At 38.3% G+C, this 24,815-nt stretch overlaps 1 protein-coding gene across 1 annotated transcript in view; it reads left to right on the forward strand.

Annotated features, from left to right (window-relative positions):
- Window positions 1-24,815, forward strand: part of ABCA4 (ATP binding cassette subfamily A member 4) — a 66,470-nt gene that overhangs the window by 7,512 nt on the left and 34,143 nt on the right. The window contains exons 5-16 of the mRNA XM_058843075.1: window positions 326-453; window positions 5,043-5,240; window positions 7,736-7,825; window positions 8,203-8,443; window positions 10,030-10,169; window positions 11,211-11,327; window positions 12,086-12,283; window positions 15,455-15,660; window positions 16,441-16,617; window positions 19,001-19,223; window positions 20,987-21,208; window positions 22,522-22,726. Of these exons, the coding sequence (XP_058699058.1) occupies window positions 326-453; window positions 5,043-5,240; window positions 7,736-7,825; window positions 8,203-8,443; window positions 10,030-10,169; window positions 11,211-11,327; window positions 12,086-12,283; window positions 15,455-15,660; window positions 16,441-16,617; window positions 19,001-19,223; window positions 20,987-21,208; window positions 22,522-22,726 (2,145 nt within the window). The remainder of the gene's footprint in view (window positions 1-325; window positions 454-5,042; window positions 5,241-7,735; window positions 7,826-8,202; window positions 8,444-10,029; window positions 10,170-11,210; window positions 11,328-12,085; window positions 12,284-15,454; window positions 15,661-16,440; window positions 16,618-19,000; window positions 19,224-20,986; window positions 21,209-22,521; window positions 22,727-24,815) is intronic.

Consider the following 24,815-nt stretch of genomic DNA (forward strand, 5'->3'; position numbering starts at 1 on the left):
AATAAAGCATTACATTAGAAAAAATCAGACGCTGTCAAATGCAGTCAGGGCTGGTTTCTATGTGCCCATTGCTGTAGCCCTAGTTTGAAACATCTTTGGGAGATCAGATACGCAGAGCCAGAGCACTCAGAATTTTCTGATTATCATTTCCCAACAAAGGATTAAAATGATTTTGAATTGCAAAAATAATTTTATCCCCAGTTAGTTACGACTAGGTATAAGAGCTAAAGCACATTCTTTTTGCAGATTTAAGCCAGGATATGAGTTGTTCTTCAACTTCCTTTGTTTGGTATCTCACTGATCTGTGCATTTCTTTTTCATCCAGGAAGAGGAGTACGAATTCTAGACATTTTGAAAGATGGGGAGACCCTCACTTCCTTCTTGCTAGAAAATGTTGGCCTCACAGATTTTGTTGTTTACCAGCTTATTAATGCTCAAGTGCGCCCTGAGCAGGTGGGTAGAGTTTAACAGTTACCAAGTCGTTACCTGTGAGGAAAGAATTTCCCAGTTGTATGTACAAAGTAGCCTCAGTGAAGGCCTTGGGCTCAGAATAACTGATGTCTTATGGGTTGTTTCTACAATTTCTCCCCTTTTTTTTCATGAATCTAAAGGAAGAGCAGTTTGCTTTGTCTTTAAAAAACATTTTGAGTATGCATTAAATATTAATAAAGTATTAAATAAACAGCAAAATCCTTTTGTTGCACCCAAATAATAAGCGTCAAGAAACAGTACTGCCAAGTTCTGCATCCATCCCCATGGCTGAAGATTTGACTCAAGAGCATAATGAAACTGTGCATCCTTTTGAGATAATAGTCCTGATGAGAGAAGAACTATTGGAGGTTCTTAGTTTATAGTTTAAATTCTCTGCCCTAATGTCAGCATGGTGGCTTTTTGGTATTGTCTCACATGAATAGGTGGAAGTGGAGAAGCAGAGCCACTTTCTTAGATTCTGATCGAATAATAGATCTGCTCAGAAAAGTCAGAGTGAAAAGTGCAGGTCAAATCCCTCCTGAAGCAGTTAAGGTTCAAGTTAAGTCCAGGCTGTCTCTGCTTCTGCATGTACATGCTGCATTTGCTGCTGCATGGTGGCTGGGAGCTCTGTGAGGAATGCTATATTAATGAATGAATGTTGCTGAATTGGAATTCTGGAATAGTTTCTACACTGCATTAGTGTGGGTGGAAGCAAGTGAATAACTGAGGCTGAAAGACAATTCCTCTGTTTCACTGCCACATAAAATGCAAATACTGAAACTGTGTGTGGGCAGAAAGAGGGAGGGTATTCATGACCTTTCATGCAGTTCCTTTTGTGCATCACAGGTTTCAGCTGGTGTGACCAGTAGCCAAATCACTTATCTGCTGTATTGTTGATTGGTACCTGGGGAAGCCCTCCCCTCTCCTCACTTTATCACAAATCAAATGCCACAAGATCATACCAAAGCCAGTGCCAATTGATACATCCTATGTTACTATCAGACACGAAATGATTCACACAGATGCAGCTCAAAGTGTGATGAAAGAAGAAGGAAGTTTATTTGTTCTTTCAGTATTTATATGTCTTTGACAATGACCAGGGATTGGATAGTCAGGTCACCACCTTCCCAACCACACTGGCCATGAGAGACATCCATCAAAAGGCAAATCTTTAATGGAATGTATAAACACCTATGTTTATAGATACTTTCCTGGGAATGTGGCTAGAAATTATGAAAACAATACCGAAAGGCCTGATTATCAGGGTAACAATCCTACATATTTTCACGCTTCCGTGTCAGCTGAGATGTTGAAAATTTGCTTCCTTGCTGCTGTGACAAGGAGAATATATACAGATATGCTGCTGGATTTCTCTTCCCCTATTCATTCCTAACCTCTTCTACACCAGAGGTCTGCTGTGTCAGGAGAACTGAATGCTGCTGTGTTAGACTCTATTAGCTCCCCAGTGGCATTTATTCATCTACTGCTAAAAATTCTGCTTGCCAGTGTATGCAGAACTGAAGTTTTCGACACCATCACCAAAAAAAATGATTGAAACCTGCTGGAATGTGGTGTCTTTCTGCTGTATTTTCTATGCTAATGTAGAAAGAGATGTACTTCTCTTTATGCTGGAAATTAACGAAATTGAGCGTTGGTTAGAGGAAGCTGGAGGAGATCCGGTGTTAAATACCACTTTTGCTGTCCTCTATACAGTTTCCTTGCTAGCAGTAATTATAGGGATACAAGATCATTTCACCAGAGCTGATTTACGGCTATGAGGAAAGAAAGTGCTGTGAATACTTCCTTCAGGTGAAAATGATGCAGAAAAAACAAACACATAATTTTAAAGCCACAATGAGAGAATTCTTTTCAATAGGAATTGAACATTGCATTTTCTGTGGGGGATAATTTGTTTCATTCCAATATCCCCTCTTGATAAGCAAGTTCTTGGGCTGAACTTATGCATGGTTGAGGTGGAAGTTTCAGAGCCACGACTAGACCCTAGATCTATGGTTGTCTTAATCCACAACTGATAATTGATCTCCAGTTCTTCATGCTGCTGTGCCCTCTGTTTGCCTGCACATTTCTGTACACCCCTTCCCCCTGCTGCTGATGGCACAGAGCTGATCAACCTGAAAGCAACTTGTTTACAAAAGCCTGGCTGTTGCCAACAGCTGGCTGGAGATCTAGGTCTGAGCCGCCTGGGAGTCAGGAAATGACACACAGAGCTGAAAGCTAAACCTGATCAAACAGCCAACTAGCTGAAAAAATAATTTGGACTTCATCTTGCCAGCTTTGGCTAAACAGTGACACATTGATTAAAAAAAAAAAGGTATTGAAGTTTCCCTCTGAGGGCCTGCTTTTTTGAGTCATTCTAAGATAAAGATAAGAAACTGATGTTAAAACACAATGAGAAGTTCAGGAAAGATTGGCAGCAGCACAGCCTACCGGAAAAATTGGAAGGGTGGAGGTTTTATGTTTTTCTAATCCCATCTGTTCATGAATATTATTGAAATGCAGTTTGAGTTTGTAAATAACAACTCTGTTTTGTTGGGTTTTTTTCTGTGTTTATCCTTCTCAGTGATGTTAATGTCACTGTTTCCTCATTTCACAAATCAAGGCTCCCAGGCTGCCTCCCTGTGCAGCCCAGTTTCATTGCAGCTGACACTGGCTGATGAGGACCATGCCAAACGAGGCACGTGTGGTCAAAAACTGCTGCTCTTACCACACACATCCCCAGGACAAAAGTGACTGAGCAAATATGCAAATTATTTTACTGACATAAACTAACTTAATTCCAATTCAAATGTTCCAATTTGAGGGGGGGCAGGGATGTGTGGTTTTGGAGGTTTTTTGGAAGATAGACTGGATCTGTCTGTTGAATTCCTTCTTTTGCATTCTGCCTCTCTCCACACTGTCTAACTTGTGTTTACAATGCCTTTATATCAGCACAGCTGCAGTGATGATAGTGTCTCTCAGATACTTCTAGAAATTCACATCCCTTTTTTTGCATCATAATTCCAAAATACAATCTGTGTATAATTCAGAGTCCTTTCTTTTTTTGTCAACTGCAGCTCCATAAGATGAAATTCAGGGAAGTCATGGCAGATAAAATACAACATTATCCTAGACCTCTCTGCCTCTACCTTTCATATTCTGGATGCTTTCCAGAGCCACACTTGCACTTTGGTTGATAGCTTCTGACAGATGAAGCACTTAATGGATAACTCCTCAGTCTACTTTGATCCACTCTTCAAAGCAATTAAATTATTTTTTTTTCTCATTCCTCAGTGTTTTTAAATATTCTCTTTACAGGCACCACCAAACAAGTCTTAGCTGCTAACTATAGGAGATTTACATGTATAAAATCTTGATAATGATGAATTTCCTAATTTGCTTAGATAAGAAATAAATATGCACCTATGTCTGATCTGGTATAGGTGTGGTGTGTTTTTTTAATCTGTATGTCTTAGAGACTGAAATGTTCAGCAGATTATTTTTCTAAAAAAATTATTTTCTGGGTAGATTTTTACAGTTTCTTTCTTGTGCAGCTTATAAAATTCACTTAGTCTAATGATATTGTGATAGTGCATAGTTCTTACTTGTCTGAAAGGCTGTGTTCATCTCAAACACAGTAGGCATTTACAGTCATCATAGTGTTCTGTTAAATTTGCACTGTGGAAGGAGATGGACAAAGGATTGGAACACTAGCTTATAAGCAATTTCCAGAGCTACTTTTTATTATATGACCATGTATGCTGTATATTATAAAGTAAGTTTAATTAATTCATAGAATACAAAGAGCATTCCATAACAACAATGTAAATCTCATGTAGATCTGGTTTCTACAGAGTTATTCTGCATTTACATTGGTTTAACTATAAACTAATGCATTCTCATTAGTGAACACTAAAGATAAAAATTTGGGCTTTTTCTGTTCCATGTTTATATTACAAGTGGTAAACAGTAAATGGGTGTGATTTAATGTAAAATGGCTTTGTAAACCCTGGCTATATGCCTGTGCAGAGTGACAGTGAATAATAGCTGTGGGAAGCATTGTAGTGGAATAGTCAATAGTGAAATAGAATGCTGAGGTAAACCAAGCTTGAGAATCAGAGGTATTGGCCCTTTTTTTGTTTTTTCTTAGCGAAAGTAACAGCAAAAATATAACTAACCTGAACACAAAAGGTAGAGTGATGCAGTAATATCATTTGGTCCTGGTAAAATAATTTCAAGCAAATTGCAACTGTCCCTCCTTAGCCACAAGGATGGGTGGCACATCTTCAGGTGTGCTTAGTGAGGAAGGGAAGATGACTGACAGGGGCTTTTGCAATGAAGGGAAAACTCGCCAATGAGAAGACGAAAAATGTGTCTGAAGGCAAGGTGATCTAGCATAACATCAAGTGAAGGGGATTCAAGGGTTGATGCTTTAGCTGACCACATTGCTCTGCCATTCATTAAAATATTAGCAGGGGCTGGTATCAGACTGTCCCCTTTTGATAAATGTTTAATTGTTCCTGAGCAATGTGCAAGTTTCATAATAGTAAGTGAAATGTTGGTTTTGGTTGCAGTTTGCCTATGGTGTTCCTAGCTTGACTCTGAAGGACATTGCTTGCAGTGAGATGCTCCTGGACCGCTTTATTATCTTCAGCAGCCGAAGAGGTCTCCCTTCTGTACACCAGGCCATGTGTGCCCTGTCCCAGGACAGTCTGCAAAGAGTAGAAGATGCCTTGTATGCAAATGTTGATTTCTTTAAGCTATTTCGGCTGGTGAGTATTAACACAATTAATCCTGCCTTGTGATGTCTTTTTTTTTGCTTTTTTTTTTTTTTGTTATATTTCATTGGCCTTCAAGATTTTTTTCATAATACATCACCAATGTTCCAAGTGGTCTTTGTTTATTTACCTCTGCAAATGTAAGGTTATGCATGGTAATTGTTAACCTACCAGCAGCAGGACACCAGATAGTTCAGAGTATGTTTTGGGATGAAACAGATTAAATTCACAGTACAGCAGAACTAAGAGATTCAAATGCAGTTTTTAAATCAAAATTTGTGTTGAAATATTATCTGGTCTTTCCAGTCTGCGTAGCAAAATAGTGTGTGGAAAAATCTACAGGGACCTTCCTGAGGATTCTAAAAATACCTGATACATCCCATTCTGTCTTTGCTCCATCCAGCATGACAGAATTTTATGCTATAGTCAAAGTCATGATGTAGCTTGAGTTGGCATAGCCATGTGAGCCACTTTTATAAAACCCAAACCAACCAAACTAGGAAGTTGTGCTGGCTTTCATCATTCTTTCTGGCGAAGCTTTTCCTTACCTCTGTTCATTTTCTTTGCCTTTCTTTGTGTTCCTGTTTTTACTGTGACCTTCCTATAAATTACCTACTTCTGCAGCCTTGGTTTACTATGGAGTTATTATGCCACTTTAGCTATATGCGTAAACATAGATTAATATTATTACTTTAAAATATATAATAAAATGCAAATTATATCAAATAAATAAATATGGCATATTTTTCTAGTATTTAATTTGTATTCTGCACACTTAGGTGGTGCTTTCAGAGAACTGTTAATAAAGGCTCTAAGGTCTCTTTCCTCATGATAGCAAACTTAAGTGTCCATCACTGTGTATATGTCTTTCATGTTTGTTTTCCCTATGATTATACTTTGCATTTTTCAACACTGAATTTAATTTGCTGTTTTTCACATGTCATGAAACCATCACCTTGTCAGTTTGCTTTATAGAAGCAGGCAGGATATATGAAAAACCTGTCAAGTTGCATAGGAAGTATTGATTGGATTCTTCTGCCACAGAAGTGTAGCACTATGATTAATTTAACATGGATTTTGTTCAGTTCAGAGTTTCCAAGAACTGGAAACAGAGGATGCCAGGAGCTGTGACTGACACACTAGCGAAACACAGTTTGATTATTGTATCATTAATAGTCAGTCATTGTGCCCATGTGATTTTACCAACCCTGATAAGGATTTGTGGTCAGCTTCTGAGAGCCACTCTTTTCCATTCCTAAAAATATATTGTCTTATGTTTCATATACCTTATGCTTGCAGAGAATTAATACTGCAGTATTTCTAAGATAGATTTTCAGTATTTGAGGACTTAATGTGAATATTCACAATGTACTGCCCAGCTTTTTTACAGGTTACAAGTCCTGTTCCTCAGAGTTTTAAAAAGACCAGGTTAAGGCAGGTGCTCCAAGAACCCTGTATAATCTTTGCACAGACTGGCTCCCCTTATGGGACAAGGAAAAGTGTATTTTGAAGCCCTGCATGAATTCTTCCTGCCTGTCAAGTGACAGATCAGAACACGCTAGCATGAGCTTTCCATAAAATATCTTGGCTTTTTGACCCCCTGCCAGGTACATACACAGTGCAGCTGACTTCTGCTTTCTTAACCACCTACTGACTGAAGGGAATGGCAGGCAATCAGCAGGGTGTATAGGCGTTTTTGGGGAAGGCTTTTTAGGGGCTTGTCCCATAAATATCACAGTCTAGCTATCTACCAGTCCAGCTTTATATTTTATTGTAATAGCAGAAAAAATGCCTGAGAGAGCCTCAAGAGTGCCAGCTCCAAGTGCATGTGTGATTCTTTAGACAGCTGAGAAAAAAGGATGCACTGATGCAAACAAAGTGGTATGTGACAGCACACCATGGTGTCACTTGTTTAAGTCATTGATAAATAAAATGTCACCTTGTACTGAAAAGGAAATTTGGTCAGTCTGCAGGAGCCTGGGAAAGTAATGGTTTCTCTCAGGTTTGACAGACAGTGAGGAACAGACGATCCAAAATCAGGAAATCTCTGAAATATAAAGTTCTACAAATTATTTACCTCTGTGGCAAATTGGGACTCTGTATCAACCTTACCTAAATTTGGAAGTTACCAAGAGTCTGTATATCTCACTGGAAGAATAACCTCTGTGAGAAGCAGCTTCTCAAATGTCCCAGTTCCTGCATTCCTCCTCCAATTTTGCATCTTTTGTCATGGTGGGTTTAGATGAGAAGAACAAATCCCAATATATATTTTAAGTGGCCTGTGTTTGTTTCAGCCTGGTATTAGAAAGAACATTTACACAGACTACTGTGTGTCTGGGAACTGGATTTCTGGCCCCATAAGAGAGGCTTATAAGATATTGTTCCAAATAACTCAAAGAATTTGATCTACAGTTGCCATTTGGATTTTCTTCTCATTGTTACAACTGTTGTCAAGTAGAAGTTCATCTCTATTTTTTATGTACCCACAGCTTCCCACTGTGTTGGACAGAAACTCACCAGGTGCTGACCTGAAGGCCTGGGGGAGGGTGCTGTCTAATGTCTCCCAAGCAGTGCAAAAGGTAAGTGGCCTAATAATAGATTACATAGCTTTTCTCCATGGCTCATAGTCCTTGTTTTCCTTTGATGTTTTTATGTTCCAGTTACCTGCCTTACCAGAAAGAAAATAGACTTGTTGGGGAAGAGCTGATTCCTTAAAAATTCATTCTTCTCTCATTAGCAAATAAATGTGGACATACTCATTGGCAATTCTAAGGTGTATTCTTCAGAAAAGATATCAAAAACAAGAACTGAAAATGGTGCCTGTGACCAGGGCAGAGGAGATGAAAGGATGAGGTTCTGACTGCATTCACACTTTACCATCTGGGCACAACTGCACCCTCACCAGATACTTACCTGCTTTGAGGGCTGCAATTAATCAAGTCTTGTCTTACTGCAGCTGGCCAGGAAGCCAAGCGTTCAGGACCTTTTGAGGGTTCTGCAACCATTTGTACAAGATGGAATGCCAGAATCCTTAGGCCACTTGGTGAGTTCCCTGTCGGATCTTTTCTGTGGCTACCCAGAAGGAGGTGGATCCAGAGTGCTTTCCTTCAACTGGTATGAAGATAACAACTACAAAGCTTTCCTGGGGATTGATTCAACAAGGAAGAAATCTGGTTATCTTTATGATAATACAACCAGTAAGTTTTTCCACCAAACCATTAAGATACTCTCGACAGGTGCACCTTATGTTCAAGTACTAGCATAGAATGTTGCTTCTATAACTAACATTTTAAAGCAGTTGATTCAGGTGAAATGGTGCCATGGACTAGTTGTGGTGTTAGGGTATGGGTTGAACTCAATGATCTTAGAGGTCTCTTCCAACCTAGTCATTCTGTTGAATTCTGTTGTTGAATTCTGTTGTGGAATTCTGTTGAAATGAATTTACTTCACACTTACTTCATAGCTGGAAGCAGAGAAGCCCAGGAATTGAGAACTGACAGGAATACACTTGTTTTTAATATGGAGGCAAAAACATAGGCATGATCATAATTAAGACAGTCCCTCTGTTTTATCTTCCATTGTATGTTACTGATATCAGGAAGAACAAGATGCCCCTGAAGAGGCTTCAGGAAAAGATGGTGTGGCATTCTGGAATTACTTTTTGCCAAAATATTTTTCTTTATTTTTTTAAACTTTATTTTTTCTCGTAACTTGTTTGATGGCCTGGGGCAATTTAAGGAATTTAAAAATCTCTTTTTTCAAATAATAGTCAATTTGATACATGGTCACTGTTATCTTCCTGTGTAAAAGTACATCTATTTTGTAATAGTAATGTTCTACAGCATGATTACATTTTACATAGAAAATATTACAATTTACCAATTTCTGCTGCTTTTATTTCCTCACTATTTATTTCCTCCTACTGTAATAGGATATAATGCAAAGAAGTACCAGTTTTCTACTGTTGGTTATTTTGTCTTTCTATTATGTCCTGTTCTGTTTGTCATTCAGTTTTTCTCTACACTGAGCTGACCAGCAGTTTTTTTCTGTACTACCACTCATGTTATAGCTGGTAGTTCTGTGTCCCTTCTGCTGTGATAGATATGGTTGCATGGTTACAAAGTACAGATGAGCACTTTGCTTACAGAGACTCCTACCTTCCACTGTTTGTGTTGACACTTGGTTCTACTTATGTCCGAGACTTCCAAAGACCTGTAAAAGGCCCAGCACCCCATCTCTTCAGCCAGGAAACAAATTAATTGAATGCTAGCCAAGTAAACTAATTACTTCATAGTGCAGGAGTAAGATAAAAATATTTGCATTAAAATGTTTCATTTTAAATTATTGCAAGATCCAGTTCTGAACTGTTCTGGAGTTCAACATCTAAGCCCGCAGGATCAGCTTTGTACCAGTAACAGCTACGATACAAAGGAGCTAAGTCATTAGGAGTAAAGCAAATAAAGCTCAAACTGCTCAGTGAGTTCAGAGTTGTCTCAGAACTGTCTTGTTTCCTTCTATTTGAAACACATGTAAATAACAGAAACTTTCAAGTAGTTATTTATGTTTGTTTTCCCAATTTCCATAGTATATTTTACAGCTCCAATATCTAGTTAATAGTCTTTTCTATCCATTCAGTCATTGTACTTCTGCATTGCAGAATGTGTTTTTACTCATTCAGATTCAAACTGTCTCTACTGCCAGTAAAAAGCCCACCAGGATGTTACGTGTGATAGGATTTCAGTAGGGTTACATAAAGACTGTCTGTCTTTCTTTCTGTCTGCAGCACCATTTTGTAATGCATTGATCCAGAACTTGGAATCAAACCCTTTAACCAAAATAGCCTGGACTGCTGTGAAGCCCCTGCTGATGGGAAAAATCCTTTTTGCTCCTGATTCACCTTCTGTACGGGAAATCATAAAAAATGTAAGAAGTTCTGAAATGCAAAAATGTATATTTCTAAAAAATTGTGTACCAAGAAACATCTTTTGAAAAACAGCCACCCAATTACCTCAGCCTAATCAAATTTTCTTCTCAAAACTCCATTTGTTCTCATGGTCCTCAGAGGAAGGACAGATACTCTGTCTAAAAAATGGGAGACAGGTCTTGACTGATTCATCCCATCTTGGTCCACACTGCATGGTTTTTCTGGCTTGTCCAAGCAGCTTTTTGTTGACATGATTCCATATTCACACTAGTAAACATAGTAAGCAGTATTTATTTTACAGAGGCAGGAACATGAGCAGCTCTGTGCCAGTAAATATTTAAATGGGACAACTGTGAGGCTTGGATAAGTGTATTGAGAACTTACACTGAGAATTGCAAACCAATAGCAGCATCATGGTTAATTATTTTATCTTTTGAAATCATAAAGAATTTTCACTTCATTAAAATAGGATAAAGCCTGGACTCTTCAGCAAAATGCTGAAGTTGGATGAAATGAATCCAAGCAGTTAAATCAAGGTTGCATATGACCAAGGTTTTGGCCATCTCATAACCAGCAATTCACTACTCTAGAGATCTGTACAAGGCACAGAACTGTTGCTCAGAATTCACACAGAAAAACATCAGATTTAAAGTAGCTCAGCATTTCAGGTCTTAATATCATAGCTATGGGAGCATCTGTCTTTTCCAGTTACCTTCCATTCATTCATCTACTCACATCATCATCTTTCTTAGTAGAGCGAAATAATCAAGGGGAAAAATTCTAAATAATTCTACATAAAATCTGATTATTCAAAGGAATTGAAGTTAACTAGTCTTAATGTGCAATTGTTTTTTCTATTACATATATCACAGAATTTTGTCCTAAAATTTCTGCTCTTTGAACAAGTTGGTTAAGTTTTAAAGGTAAAAACTACAGCTGTCTAAGTTAGGGATTCCCTTGTCACCAAATCCTGGATGAATCATAAATTCTGTCTGTCTCCTTAGATTTCTAACACTCTTTTCTGCTGTTTTTTTCATCAGGCAAACTCCACTTTTGAGGAACTTGAACGCCTCCAACTGTTGACCAAAGCTTGGGAGGAAGTAGGACCTCAGCTGTGGTACTTCTTTCAAAACAGCCTGCAAATGAATATGATCCGTGTACGTTATAATTTTTCAAAGATCCTCAGTAAGAGCAGCCTTTCACCATCTTTTATTTTTATTAACAGAGGAAACAATTAATTTGAAAGGTTTGGCCAGAAGAGCAGCCTTTGCAGCAAGGAAGCTGTGGCCTTTAAGGCTGCTGGCTGCTGGGCTTAGTTTGAAGGCAAGTCATAGATGCATTACAGCATCTCAGTGGCAAAACCTCAGATCTGGGCAGTCAAGAATCTGGCTAATGACTTCTTAATAAAAGCAGAAATTGCTGCTTCCTTGCCTCCCAAAAATGTCTTTCAAGAGCAGACAACTTGATTTTCTTGAATTCCATACAGGCAAAGAAGGCAGTCAGACTATATTTTTCTGGACCAGACAGAAATTTATTTTGGGAAATTGCTTATTTTTGCATCATTTAGATTTGACTTTGATCAGCTGCAATTACTATCTGTAGTTAAAGTTTATAAAGCAGTTCATACTAGAAAAAAATTTGGTTTCCTCATTTTTCTATATTGTATTAGGCATTTATAACATTTATCCTCTTGCTTATAAGGAAAGAATGCAATAAATAGTCAAGGAAAAATTTCTTTTCATCCATTCTTCAGATCACACATCCAGTTATGCAATTACCAATTTGTAAAATTGATTCCTTAGCATACCCTTTTGCCCTTATTCATGTGTTGAAGGAGTTATGGAAATGGAAACCTGTCAAGCTAAACAGGGAAAGACAGTCATTGTGGCAGAGCTGTCATGATATGTTTCTTCAGGACTCTCTGAAGCACCCGACAGTGAGGGAGTTCCTGAACAGCCAGATGGGTGCAGAAGGCTTCACCGCAGAACAGATAATCAACTTTCTCCACAATGGATCTTCAAGGAGCCGGGAGAAGGGAATGGTGGACTTCGACTGGCGGAACATCTTCAGTGCTGTAGACCAAGTTCTGCGTTTGCTCAGTCAGTATTTGGAGGTAAATTTAGCTCTGCCCCTTCAGGGAATAGTTGTAGAGGATATCTTAAAACCAGTTATGTGGTACTGGTGGCTGTGGTAACAGACAAGAAAGTAAAAATCATAAAATATTTGTTTTTGTCAAGTTGAATTTCGTTATTAAAAGCATGTGTTTAGAATAATATAGTGGCATAAGTACATGAATACTTTTTATTAAAAAAAGTTCAATTTTATGATTATCAAATGCTTTATTCAAAATGTTGGTTGAATGTCTGAACACATTTCAATGCTGAGAGGCAGAAAGTGAATGCAAAACCTCAATGAAATGTTATTTCCTAAGTATTAATGACCAACAGGCCACTAATTTCAGCAAGGTGAGGAGCAGAGAAACTAACAGTTCTTTGGTAAGTCCCCTCACAGGTTTTTAAGCACCTGATCAAAATTCCATTGAAATAAATGAGGGAGTTTCCACTTGTTCTGTGGTCACCTCTGACAAAAAGTCTGTCTCTTTCCTGCAATCTGTACCTCTCTTTAGCAAGTTGTTTTCAGTGGTGCCTTCTGAGGATTTCCAAGAGAAAATTGGTACTAGGTATAGGCAACAAGACTAAGCCTAACTCCTAATTTCAATCGAGTTCAGTTTAAAAAACCACTTGTCCCCTGCAAGAAAGCAGGAACTGAAAGATTATCTGCCTTCCTACAGCTACTACAAGAAGGAGCAATAAAGGCTTTGCACAAAGCTCTGCTGATTCATTTAATGATCTTTTTCTATCATGTTAGCATGATAGAAAGTGAGTGAAATATATTTTGTGCAGCAGGTCAGTGCTGAACATAAATAAAATCAGAACAGTTACTCTACCTGGTAACAGATCTTTGTGTCCTAATGTTCTTTGTAATGAGCTTATTCTTTAAAGTCTGCTGTTTACTCGAGTTGTAAGCACTCGGGAATGTTTTCCCACTGTGCCAGACACAATGGTAACAAATACTCCCTTTGGGGAATAGCCTGCTCCTTACCACCACAGCATGAAATATGGACAGGTGTGTTGCTAGCACCTATCTTTGGTGACTCCAACTCTCTACTGCAAACAGTGATGCAGCTGAGAATCCCACAAATTGTGCAGTGGCTGCTTCTCCTCATCACCCCAAGAATTTCCTGTTCTTCCCTTTGATTACCTTAGGCCACAGAACAGCTACACTCTTAGTGAGAGCTGCACAGTCACCTCTTTATGTTTATTACTGTCTGGTTTTATCTTCCAAACCTGGTCTTATTTTGGTTTTTATTTTCCCATTTTCATTGGACCATTTAAAATTTTTAAATAATAACTGGGAGGAGATTTGAAATAAATTTCCCCAATCAGTTGATAGATTAATTTTGATACAGTGAGGTTTATGAAGACTCAAACTGAGTTCAAATTCACTGGGGAGAATGAAAAACCCAGGTAGAGCATACAGCTTTTGTTTTGAATGCAATTCATGTTAAAACAAATAAATCCTAGCCTTTGACTCTTAGATTACTCTATGAAATGTGTCTTTACTTTTAAACTGTGTGAATTACTGCACCACTCCTGTCTTGGCCTATATTCTTACACAAGCTTTGGTTTCACTCTACTCATTGAGAGTAGAGTAGATCTATAAGCATTTGTGTTTTCTGTTTTGAACACTTACACCTTCCTTTACTTGACCCCTGGATAAGAGCCTATGCTGCTCCTCAGCCCACTCCAGGCACTGTCTGCTCTGCACTGAAAATCCAGACAAGATCAGTTGCTGTCAGTACTTGCTAGAATCATTCTCACAGATTCCCCTGGAGAACTGTCTGAGTTCTTCTGCAGCTGAAATAAGTCTCTTGAAAATAATTCCTCCTGATAAAGAAACAGCAAGTAATCCTCCAGACCCTGAAAAGACACAGTTCCACAGTAGGGGTTTGTTATGCACACATTGCCACATTTGCAAGAGCTAAACTCAATTCCTAAACTCAGTTAACACCATGTGGGATAAATGTATCCCAAAAAAATTAATGCAACCTGAGCCATGAGTCTGATTTTATTTCCCTTCTGGCATGCAAAGTTTTCTGCCTTATTTTGCTTTCTGATATGAAATTCTACATATTTTGTTTTCTGAAGCAAAAGGGAAAACGAACACCTACAAAAACCAGGAAGAATAGAGCCACAAAATAGTGTTATCAATTTAAGCAATGTCCTGTTGTGAGTAAAAAAATATATTTTCATGGAGATCCCATTAAGCTGTGATAGTACAAGTTTTAAAGGAAACAAGAGCATGATTTCTCACAGGGAAAGGTTAAGTAAAGGAGTCTTTAAGTTTAAATAACAAGTTACCAGTATGAGCCCTTTGATGTGAACTAATTTTTAGTTACTGGCTTGCAAGAAATGATCAAGAAGATAAGATCAAACAAGTTAGCCTGTTGGAATTTTATGAAGCAAAGGAATTCTATAAATATCTTTCAAGTCCATCAGGGGTTAAATACTTCTACTCTCTGTTAATATTTTTCCAATTCTGAAGGGCAGAAGCTAATTATGCAAACATAAATCTGTAATTTTACAGAGAACTAATGCTAGAGTTTATAGCATTTGTAATTTTTGTTTTATAATTCCCGCTAAGTAGAACTTAAATGGAGGAACAGAACGAACTTAGGTTTTGATGAATCTTTGTCTTGTACGTGCATTGATAAGAATACAGTTTGTAGTAATGACAGAGACTAAGAAAGAAGACATTATTTTATTGAGATAGACAATAAAAATTATATGTTAACTTAAGTCAGCAGGTAAATCACATGTCAGAATTCAGCAGGGACACAAGATGACCAGTTAGATAAAAAAATAACTTGTCTGGTTTACAGAGGAGTAAATGTTGAAATACCTAAGAGACATTAAAATTTAAATGTATGCTCTGACTTTTCCCAGTGCTTCACTTGACAAAGTGCTTTTTATCTGAAGTCCACAGCCAGCGTTCTTTTCTTACAGATCAGTCATCCTTTAGCTCTGCAGTTTTCACTCAGTCACTTCCTAGGCTGAAGAAGGGAGGAGAGAGTCAACTTTTAATAATTTCATCATAAAGCTGAAAATAACAACAGTTTCAGTTGAACCTACTTTCCTTTTCTGTTTTCAACCACTGATGTTTGCTTTGATGTATGCCTCCTATTTTATTCCCATGCAATTTTTCTCTTTGTAATTATTTGTAGTGTTTGACCTTGGATAAATTTGAAGGTTATCTTGATGAAACTCAACTGACTCGTCAAGCCCTTTATCTTCTAGAGGAAAACAAATTATGGGCTGCTGTGGTTTTTCCAGACTTAGAACCTACAACCAGCAATCTCCCACCACACGTGACATACAAGATCCGAATGGACATAGACTCAGTGGAGAAAACAAACAAAATCAAAGACAGGTACTTACCTAACAGTTCTCAGTTCTTCCCTGCCACGACATAAGTATGAGAGACATAAGGGTGTTGGATACATACATGAAATCCAACTGCATTTGTTAATAGTTACTCTGTAGTGCAGCACATAAGTGCTGTCTCCAGTTACCAGGTACTACCAGGAGTGGCATCACTCTAGTGACAAGCCACACAATGGGTACGTGCAGGACTACAAGGCAAAGGGATGACTCTGCTCAGAATCTCTTCAGTAACCTGCTTCAGTTTTCAGATGGTCCCACCATTGGGAAAGACACACAAGGAAGTCCCACATGGATTGTGACTCAGCTGCCCTCCACCTGGACAGCAGAACTTCTCTGCTGTTCCTCCTCAAGTCCCCACCAAATAGACTCACTTAAAGGGATATAATTTCTCAGGATTGTCTACAGAAGAATATAATGGTATCTGCTAGTTGCAATCCAGTCAATCCAGTTTGATCTCCAAGGATACCGTGTTCCAGATACAGTTATTTCTATTCTAGAACAGTTACTCTGCTACATGTACATTTTTGGCCAAAATTGTTATTCCAAGTCAATGCAGAGAAAATGAAAGGAAAAAATGGAGCCTTCCACTTTCTTAAGCAATATGGTCTGATAGACCAAAGTCTAGAAAAGACAGCTTCAGGCAGTGCCCCTACAATCTCAGTTGCTAATATTATTTTATTTATTTATTTATTTATTTATTTGCCCCACAACCCTTCCCTAAAGTCACTGCTTACCTAAATGGTTTCCATGTAAATTTTCTTTTAAGGTACTGGGATCCTGGTCCAAGAGCTGATCCTGTGGATGATTTACGTTATATCTGGGGAGGCTTTGCATATCTCCAGGACATGATTGAGCATGGGATTATAAAGACCCAGACCAGCACTGAAGTTCCATTAGGAATTTATCTGCAGCAAATGCCATATCCATGTTTTGTGGATGATGTGTGAGTAAAAGCAGTTTGTCTTAATTCTATTGAATACTTGAATTGTTGAATGGTTTAAAATTCTCAAGCACCAGAATTAACCTTAAGTTATGAATGTCCTAGGATATAAATGCAAGAGTGATAACTGAGACACATCTGCATTAATTTGTTTTTTTCCTTATCCTGTCATAACCCAGACTCTACAAGCCACCTTCGCCAAGATTCTACCCCTAATCCCACTCCTGGCCTCTGTTGCATCCAGTGTCCAGGTTTAAAATGAACTCAATACCTTAGGCCCTTAAAAGCAGCAGGTTTATTCCAATTTTCTTCCCTGTTCACAGTGTGCCTGCTCCAATGCTACAGTCTGATACTCCAGCTGTCCTGGAGTATCACTCAAGAAAAAGGCATTAGAGAAATCTTTTCATAGGTCTGTCAGTGTGCTCTGTGCAGGAAAATTATACTACTTCTGGTAAAAACAAATTGCATACACATAGATTGACCTGTCATTCCCATCAGTCATTATGTGTTGGTCGGACAAAACATCACCCTGGCAAGCCTGCTGTCTGTTTCTTCCCCACTGAGAATACTGCAGGGGCAGAAACCCCATCTGTGCAAAAGTTCTCTGAAGCCTGCAGTAGCCACAAACAGCTCAGGGCTGATACCCAAACTCAGTGATGGCCTCTAAGAGACGCTGCTTAAGGGAGGCCAAGTGCACCCTCACAGTAACCCTGTGCTGTGCATGTTACACATGCCCACCACAGGCAAAATTCAGTGTGCCCCAGGCCATATCACAAAAGCATGGCCTTGCTTCTCCAGACCAGATTGTTTTCAGGAATTTTTGGTGAAAAATTGAGGATTTCCACTTTGTTTTGACACTGAAGTAGCTTATGGGAAAAATGTGGTTCTATAGGGCTCAGACTTAGGAAGCTGAAGACCTTTTGCTCCTTGTTTTTAGCAGCTATGAGTTTTTGACCTTTAAGCAATCAACACTGGAGTCCACAATCTCTGTAATACATAGCAGTGTTGATCAGCATTATTAAACAGCTCACATAAGGATGAACAAGTACCCTGGCAGGCTGAATAATAAGACCATCCACATCAATCCTAACTAGGGAGAGGGAGATGTATTCCTTCATCTTCTTCTCAAGATAACTCCCCCGGCACAGCAAGGCCATCAATGCCAGGGAGACATTTTTTATGTTAACGTGTTCCCAGACTAAGCAAAATAAAGAGGTAAACAGTGCAGCTGACAAACTGTGTCCTGAACAGGACCTTGCTTAATAACTCCTATAACTATAGCATGCTTAATAGAAAACTGCCTCTGGCTCGGCCTGTGTTGGGTACCAAGGGCTGCAGTGAGTTGGCCTCACCCGACCTTGGTGACCAGGTGCCCACCAAGCCTCTCTATCACCCTCTTCCTCAGCAAGAAAAGAGAAGAAATTTAGATGGGAAACAACTTGTAGGTCAAGATAAGTCCCTTTACCAAAGCTAAAAAAAATAACCCAAAGACTTGTTCACTATCCAGCAATGTCCAGCTGCTTCCTGGGAATCAGGGATTCAGCATGCATAGCAGTTGCTTTCGAAGACAAATGTTGTAACTATCAAATATCCCCCACTTTCTCCTCCTTTTTATTGTATTTTATATCTGAGCAGAAACAATATGGAATATCTCTTTGGTCAGTTTATGTCAGCTGTACTGGTTGTGTCCCCTCCTAATATTCTGCCCACCCCCTACCTGCTGGTGAGGTGGGAATGTTGGAGAGACAGCTCCGCTGCTGTGCCAACACTGCCCAGAAGGAGGCAAAACACTGGTGTATTATCAACATCTTTCTAACTACCCGTGCAAAGTCTGGCACTCTGAGGGCTGCCATGGGAAAATTAACTCTATCTCAGCTAGATCCAATACCCTGACTCATGGTTTGTACAAATTTCATCAGCCTTGCTGGCAACATATGATGCTTTTAATGATTATTTTGGTTAATTCTCTTGTCAGTGAATCTTAGGAGCAGAAAGACAGTGACACTCCCAGATTGTTAACATTAACATATGTCTTAAAATATTATTTGTAGATCATGGTAAAAGCATTATGGAAATTCACTGTGAAGAGAGATGTATTTTCATGAGGCACCAAATATTTTGTAGCCTTCAATAATCCTTAGAAACTCTTTGTAAAATAGAAATAACATTCATCTGTCTCATGGGAATGCAGAAACCATTCATTTATTAATATTTAGGATGCTTGTGAGGTTTACTAGCGACATGCTATTGATGTTAGGACTGAGAATTTACAGTTCTATATTTAATTAATGCACTCTTTCCCACTCCTTTTCCTTTTAATTTTTGCTTTTCATCTAATATTTCTCTGTTTTACCTCAATTTACTTTATTCCTTCTTGCTTTGGTAGCTTCATGATCACCTTAAACCGCGCCTTTCCCATCTTCATGGTGCTAGCTTGGATATATTCAGTCTCCATGACCGTGAAGAGTATAGTGCTGGAGAAGGAAATGCGTCTGAAAGAGGCTATGAAGAACAGGGGCGTAACCAACGGCGTGATTTGGTGCACTTGGTTCCTAGACAGCTTTTCCATGATGGCTGTGAGCACATTCCTCCTCACAGCTCTGATTATGGTAAAGATTGCTACTCTCAAAGTCACTCTTGTGTTTGCACTCCTGACACCAGTTTGCTGTTGGGAAAGAACAGTAGCCATTGACAGGGAGATGGGAAGGGTGGAGGCCTGTTCTGATCACAGCATGCACATTCTTCTAAGCAGATACAACACCTGGCAGAGACAGAACAATAAATTCACTAGTAAAGATTAATTGTGAGATCCCTCATAGAAAATACATCAGGTTGGTTACTCTGTATATTGTATTTTCTGTAGGCAGATGCACGTCTCCCAGTAAATAATAGTTTGCTTTAAATCAAAGAGATAATAATTTGCAGAATTTTTGTCTTGTAATTCACAATATGTGATTAATTCTTAATATCCAGTGCTTGTCTGCTTAGAAACTGTGCAACTATTTCAATAGAAAAAGAGACTGCAAGAACAGAACTTTCAGGAAAACCTTAAAAAGAATCCACCTTTTGCTCCAGTGATTCAGGATTCCTGTAATTTTTATAACTTTTCAGGGCAGTTAATATGTTGTCTCTGTGGACTACCTATTATCCTCTACCTGAGAACCAAGCTCTATATTGAGAGCTTGCTGCTAAATTTTATCATATAAATGTGTAGCATTTTGATAAAGAAGAATGCCCTTGCATCTTTTCTGTTGTGGGGAACTGATATTGGTATAAATACATACTTAGGGTCCAAGCTGTTCTGTCTTACCAGCATGTCCTGATGAGTTGTAGTTCCTGGTGTTTCAATTGCAGCTTGGGTGGATATAGAAAGCTCACTTTATTTGCCACACTGGTTTAATTAAAAATCAGGGGGTAATTCATATCGGAGAGGAATGTGCTCATACCTGTAATTAACTTTCTTTCCCATATTTCACTATGCCAGTGTGAGGCACCTTTGTAAATACATTCTAATGAGACATTGCATCCCTGTTGGTAAAGAAATCAGTCTCAAAGGCCCAGTGGGATGTTGCAACAATGCTGAGACCTATTTATAGCCTTAAAGATTTATTTGAGCATTATATAAATTGACCTAATAAATAGGTCTCAATGTTGGCTTTAAAGACTACATAGATAATTGGCAGCAGTTCCTGCTCTTCTCAAGAGAGAGCATTTAATCCACAAAAGCTCTAATGAAGAAAGGTCAATAAAAGTTCACCCAGTGTGTCAGTTAATACACAAGGATCTCTGAGAAACTGCACTTGGATTCCTCAGATGCGATATGCTTCTGTTTGAATAACATTGAGGTGCAGAAACTTTATAATTTTCCTGTGGTTTTATTGTGGGGTTTTTAAAAAATGTATTTTGTAACACTTCCTTACATTGTCTTTTCTGCACATCAAGCAAGTGGATTGAGGGGATGGTGTGAAGAGATAAATGAAAGATAATTGTAATATTCCAAAGAGTTTTATTTAAACTGCATGAGTTTCCAAGGAGGCAGATCTTGCTTGGAATCATTTACTTATTAAGACAGGGACAGAATATCTGTTTTCATTCAGTTATGATTTTTGTTCATTCTGTTGTACTAACCCAAAGTCACAATCCAAAAGCAGGGATAAAGTTAGATGAAGGATTTGTTATTGTAATGACCTCAGTTGTTGAAACTAATACCTGGGAGAGTTAGAAGTCATATTACTTAAGAAAGACTGGTTTATTACTCTTTGCCTATTACATGTCAATAGCAATTCTGATCTTCCTGCTAGCAGAAAGCAGCAATTAAATTTTTTACATTTTAAAGCAGCTTTTAAATTTTCTCTTTTCCTTTTGCTTACAGCATGGACAAGTGCTGCATTATAGCAATCCACTTCTCTTCTTTCTATTCCTACTGACATTCACCACAGCCACCATAATGCAGTGTTTCTTGTTCAGCACCTTCTTTTCCAAAGCAAATCTGGCAGCTGCCTGCAGTGGAGTCATCTACTTCACCTTGTACCTGCCCCACATCGTCTGCTTTGTCTGGCAAGACCGTCTGACTGTTAATCTGAAGATCCTAGCAGTAAGCCTTTCCCTGGTTCTGTGGCATCTCTGCTCCCCCTCTCACACTGCATATGTGAATCACAACACACCTCTTCCTCTTGGCTTTTTTGACTCCGAGAGGGAGACTTCTTAATCTCTCTTAAATAATTAAGGATTGCAATTGTGGAAGCCTTTAGCAGGCCTAGTGCAAGAGATATCTTCCTAGCTTTTAGAAAATTCAATAAAATTTATTTTGTTCTGAACTCCAGGAAATTAGCATACTAAAATCTAACTTCTGGTATGTTTAATAAGTATAAAGGCAATTCACAAAATGGGGACAGTTATCTTTCTTATGTGCTATAACCTAGTTAGCACCCTATGTCTAAGGATGAGAAGACCTCAGGTTCACATTCCTTATTTACCTGAACCAAAGAGTTAGCAATTGAACCCCAGTGCCAAAGCTCTGAGAAATACCTTTCATCTAACAAGTTGTAGATCTTCTACATGCAGTGCTTCCTTGCTGGTTCTTTTCCATTTTAGGTAAGATACTTAACAAGTCAGAGGAGCTGGAAACTGCTTGCTGTTTTTTGAGATGGAACCATGATCTTACAAAATTATTCAGAATGATTTTATGTTGCCCAATGAGTCAGGAAGGGGAGCGGGTGTTTGAGCTCAGTCTCCCCATTTTTACTAAGCATTCTAACAACATAGGTAAAGAAATGTCTTCTCTTCTTGCACTAGGAAATATAAGGAAAAAGAAATCAAAACACTTCCAAAGCTGTAAATAAGCGTATAAAGTTATAAACTAAGTATAAATTACTGGTTTATTAGTTTGTTGTGTTAGAATCAGCTAGCAGACATGACAGGGGAAGCAGTTGTGGTTTTCCATATCCTGATCATCTGGTGTACTCTCTGTCATGTTACTCATAGTGCCCCTGCCTCATACACTCAGAAAATATTTTGTTTCACCTAGTCAGGGGTGTACACTGCAAACTTCTGGGTGCACCGATAGTACTTTCAAAACAGACATTAATGAAGAAAGAACTAATCTGTGAAGGTTGCCTAGTAGGTAAAGAGAGTACAGGCAAGGTTGAGTTCAGTCTATTACAGCTAAATACTGCTTAGAATTACAGAAAATTAAACATTATAAGCCAATATAAAAGTGAAACAACTTTTCTCAGGTCATTTGCTAGGCAAGTTTTAAAGTCCAGTCCCTAAGAGTTGGGGTGGGGTGAAGTTGTTTTGGGCTTTTTTGTTTTGTTGTTATGGTGATTTTTTGTTTGCTTGTTTGTTTTGGGGTTTTTTTACAAAGTGTTCCCCTGTCAGGCTGAATGTCATTTTCCTTTATTCCAGAGTTTTCTTTCTCAAGTAGCCTTTGGGTTTGGTACAGAATACTTGTCACGCTATGAAGAACAAGGTCTTGGCCTACAGTGGGGTAACATCAGGACCAGTCCCTTGGAAGGAGATGAATATAGTTTTCTTTTTTCTATTAACATGATGCTTTTTGATGCTTTTCTCTATGGAATACTTGCTTGGTATCTCGATAATGTTTTTCCAGGTACGTCAGTTTCTTATTCATGCAATGTAGTTGTAGTTGCAGTTAACTGTGTTAGTCTAATCAGTCTCTGTGTATTTCACTGGCAGAAACAGGGTGTTTGGCCTTGTAAACTATGAATCTTATCCAATTTAGCACTACTGGTTTATTAAGAACTTCCACTGTTCTCTCTTTCTTTTTTGTCTCTCCTGTGTTATTCTTGAAAAGAATGAAAAAGGAAGAAAGAGTAAAAAGGAGAATGTGATTTCTCCTCCTGTTTTATAATTTAAATGGAAAATAAACCACAAAAACATCATCTGTTAAAATCCAGTTTGTGTATATACTTTTCTTTTGATAAGTTTCTACCATTTCTAGTGAGATTTCTTTAAATTTTTAAAAGTACAGATTTGACCATTCTAATTCACATATATACCTTGGCGACATTATGCAAACTGTTTCCTAAAGAACTGTACTGTTTCCTAAGACATATGCTGTGTCATTGGCAGTTGTAATAGTTCCTGTGTGGATTTGTTTTACTTCTAAATGGAAATCATGATTCTAGTATGAGGTCACAAAAGGATTTTCTTTGTTATCAATTACAAAAATTCTGGAACCTTCTGTGTGAAAAAAATGATTTGTCCTTCTAACTTAAATGGTTATCTTGCTTCATATTGAATACTGTTACAATATAATAAATGCAAACTCTAATGCTGTACAAGCAAGTGAGCTTTCTTTTCATTAATTTATTACTCCTGCATGTGAACTACAGCTCCAGAAGGTGTTCTTGGCAGATGACTTTTTTCTTTTTCTTTCTCTTTTTCTCTTTTTCTCTTTTTCTCTTTTTCTCTTTTTCTCTTTTTCTCTTTTTCTCTTTTTCTCTTTTTCTCTTTTTCTCTTTTTCTCTTTTTCTCTTTTTCTCTTTTTCTCTTTTTCTCTTTTTCTCTTTTTCTCTTTTTCTTTATTTTTCTTTTTTTTCCTCTTTCACAATTCTGTTTGTTTAAAGAAGAGTGGACTATTTTGTGTGGATAATGGACTATCTGCATGAACACAGCAGGAATTAAACAATAGAAATTTCTTCATTCATAGATGCAAATTCATTTTTTTCTGTCAGGACTTTACACAAAAGTAGCATCTATCAGGGCTTCTAGTTAGTAGCTTCACTTCCTCCCAATATTTGCTCTGTCTTGTTTTTCTGCTGCTCTGTTTCTGTAGAATTTCTCACAGCATTTCTCTATTTAAACATATATGCAGCCCTGCCAAATCAATGCTGGAGGTTGCTACAGGAATTCACTGGATAATTCTTTGAACCCTATGGTTCTAGTCCTGCTGGAGTCTGCTCTGAAACCAACCACCCACTGGCACAATGGCCCATTGGCTACTTGAGCATTCTGCTCCATAACAAATTTCACCTGGGTTTTGCATTCATCCTGAGTGAGAAGCTGTTGTTTTAGCCACCAGTTTTAGAGGGGAATACTTTGTCCATAGCAAGGCAAACTGTGAATGCAGACAGAGCATTTCTGTACATGAGTAGGAGTACAAGTGGTTGGCTAAAACACAGGTAGTTTCTGTTAGTTCAGAAGTAAACAGACACTTTCATAAGCAGTGGTTTTCAATTAATAAAACCGACCGTCTTTCAGTGAGTATCACAGATCCCCCCTGCCTATTTTGAATAGGTAGCACAAGTCCAATAACATCTGGGTTCACAAAGCCAGTTTTAATCATAGAAGCTTAAATCCCTGCATTCTATAAATCAATATGATCCAGGAAAGCAGTGTTGACTTGCAGTAACTCTGATCTGACCTACCAAGAACTGTTAATGTTATTGTGCTGTCTTACCGAAACTGAATTAACCTGTAACTAAAAAAGCCCACTTCTGTTTAAGAAGAGGAATACACTGTTGTCACTTTTCCTGAAAGGCTATGTGCTAAAATAGCAGAGTGTCTTTTCTCATTACCAGTTGTAAATTTAGCCCTAGGGTAGTAAGTGTAAATTTAAAAAGCTTTTCAGTGATGTCAGCCCTCAAGTGTTAAGTGGGCATTAAAAGAAAGTCCCTGAGTGAGTCTAGGATCCCATCTTAGGCACTGAGCTGCTGCCTGGTTGGTAAGGATTCAGG

This window comes from Poecile atricapillus, chromosome 7 (genome assembly GCF_030490865.1).
Source record: "Poecile atricapillus isolate bPoeAtr1 chromosome 7, bPoeAtr1.hap1, whole genome shotgun sequence".
Taxonomy (NCBI): Eukaryota; Metazoa; Chordata; class Aves; order Passeriformes; family Paridae; genus Poecile; species Poecile atricapillus.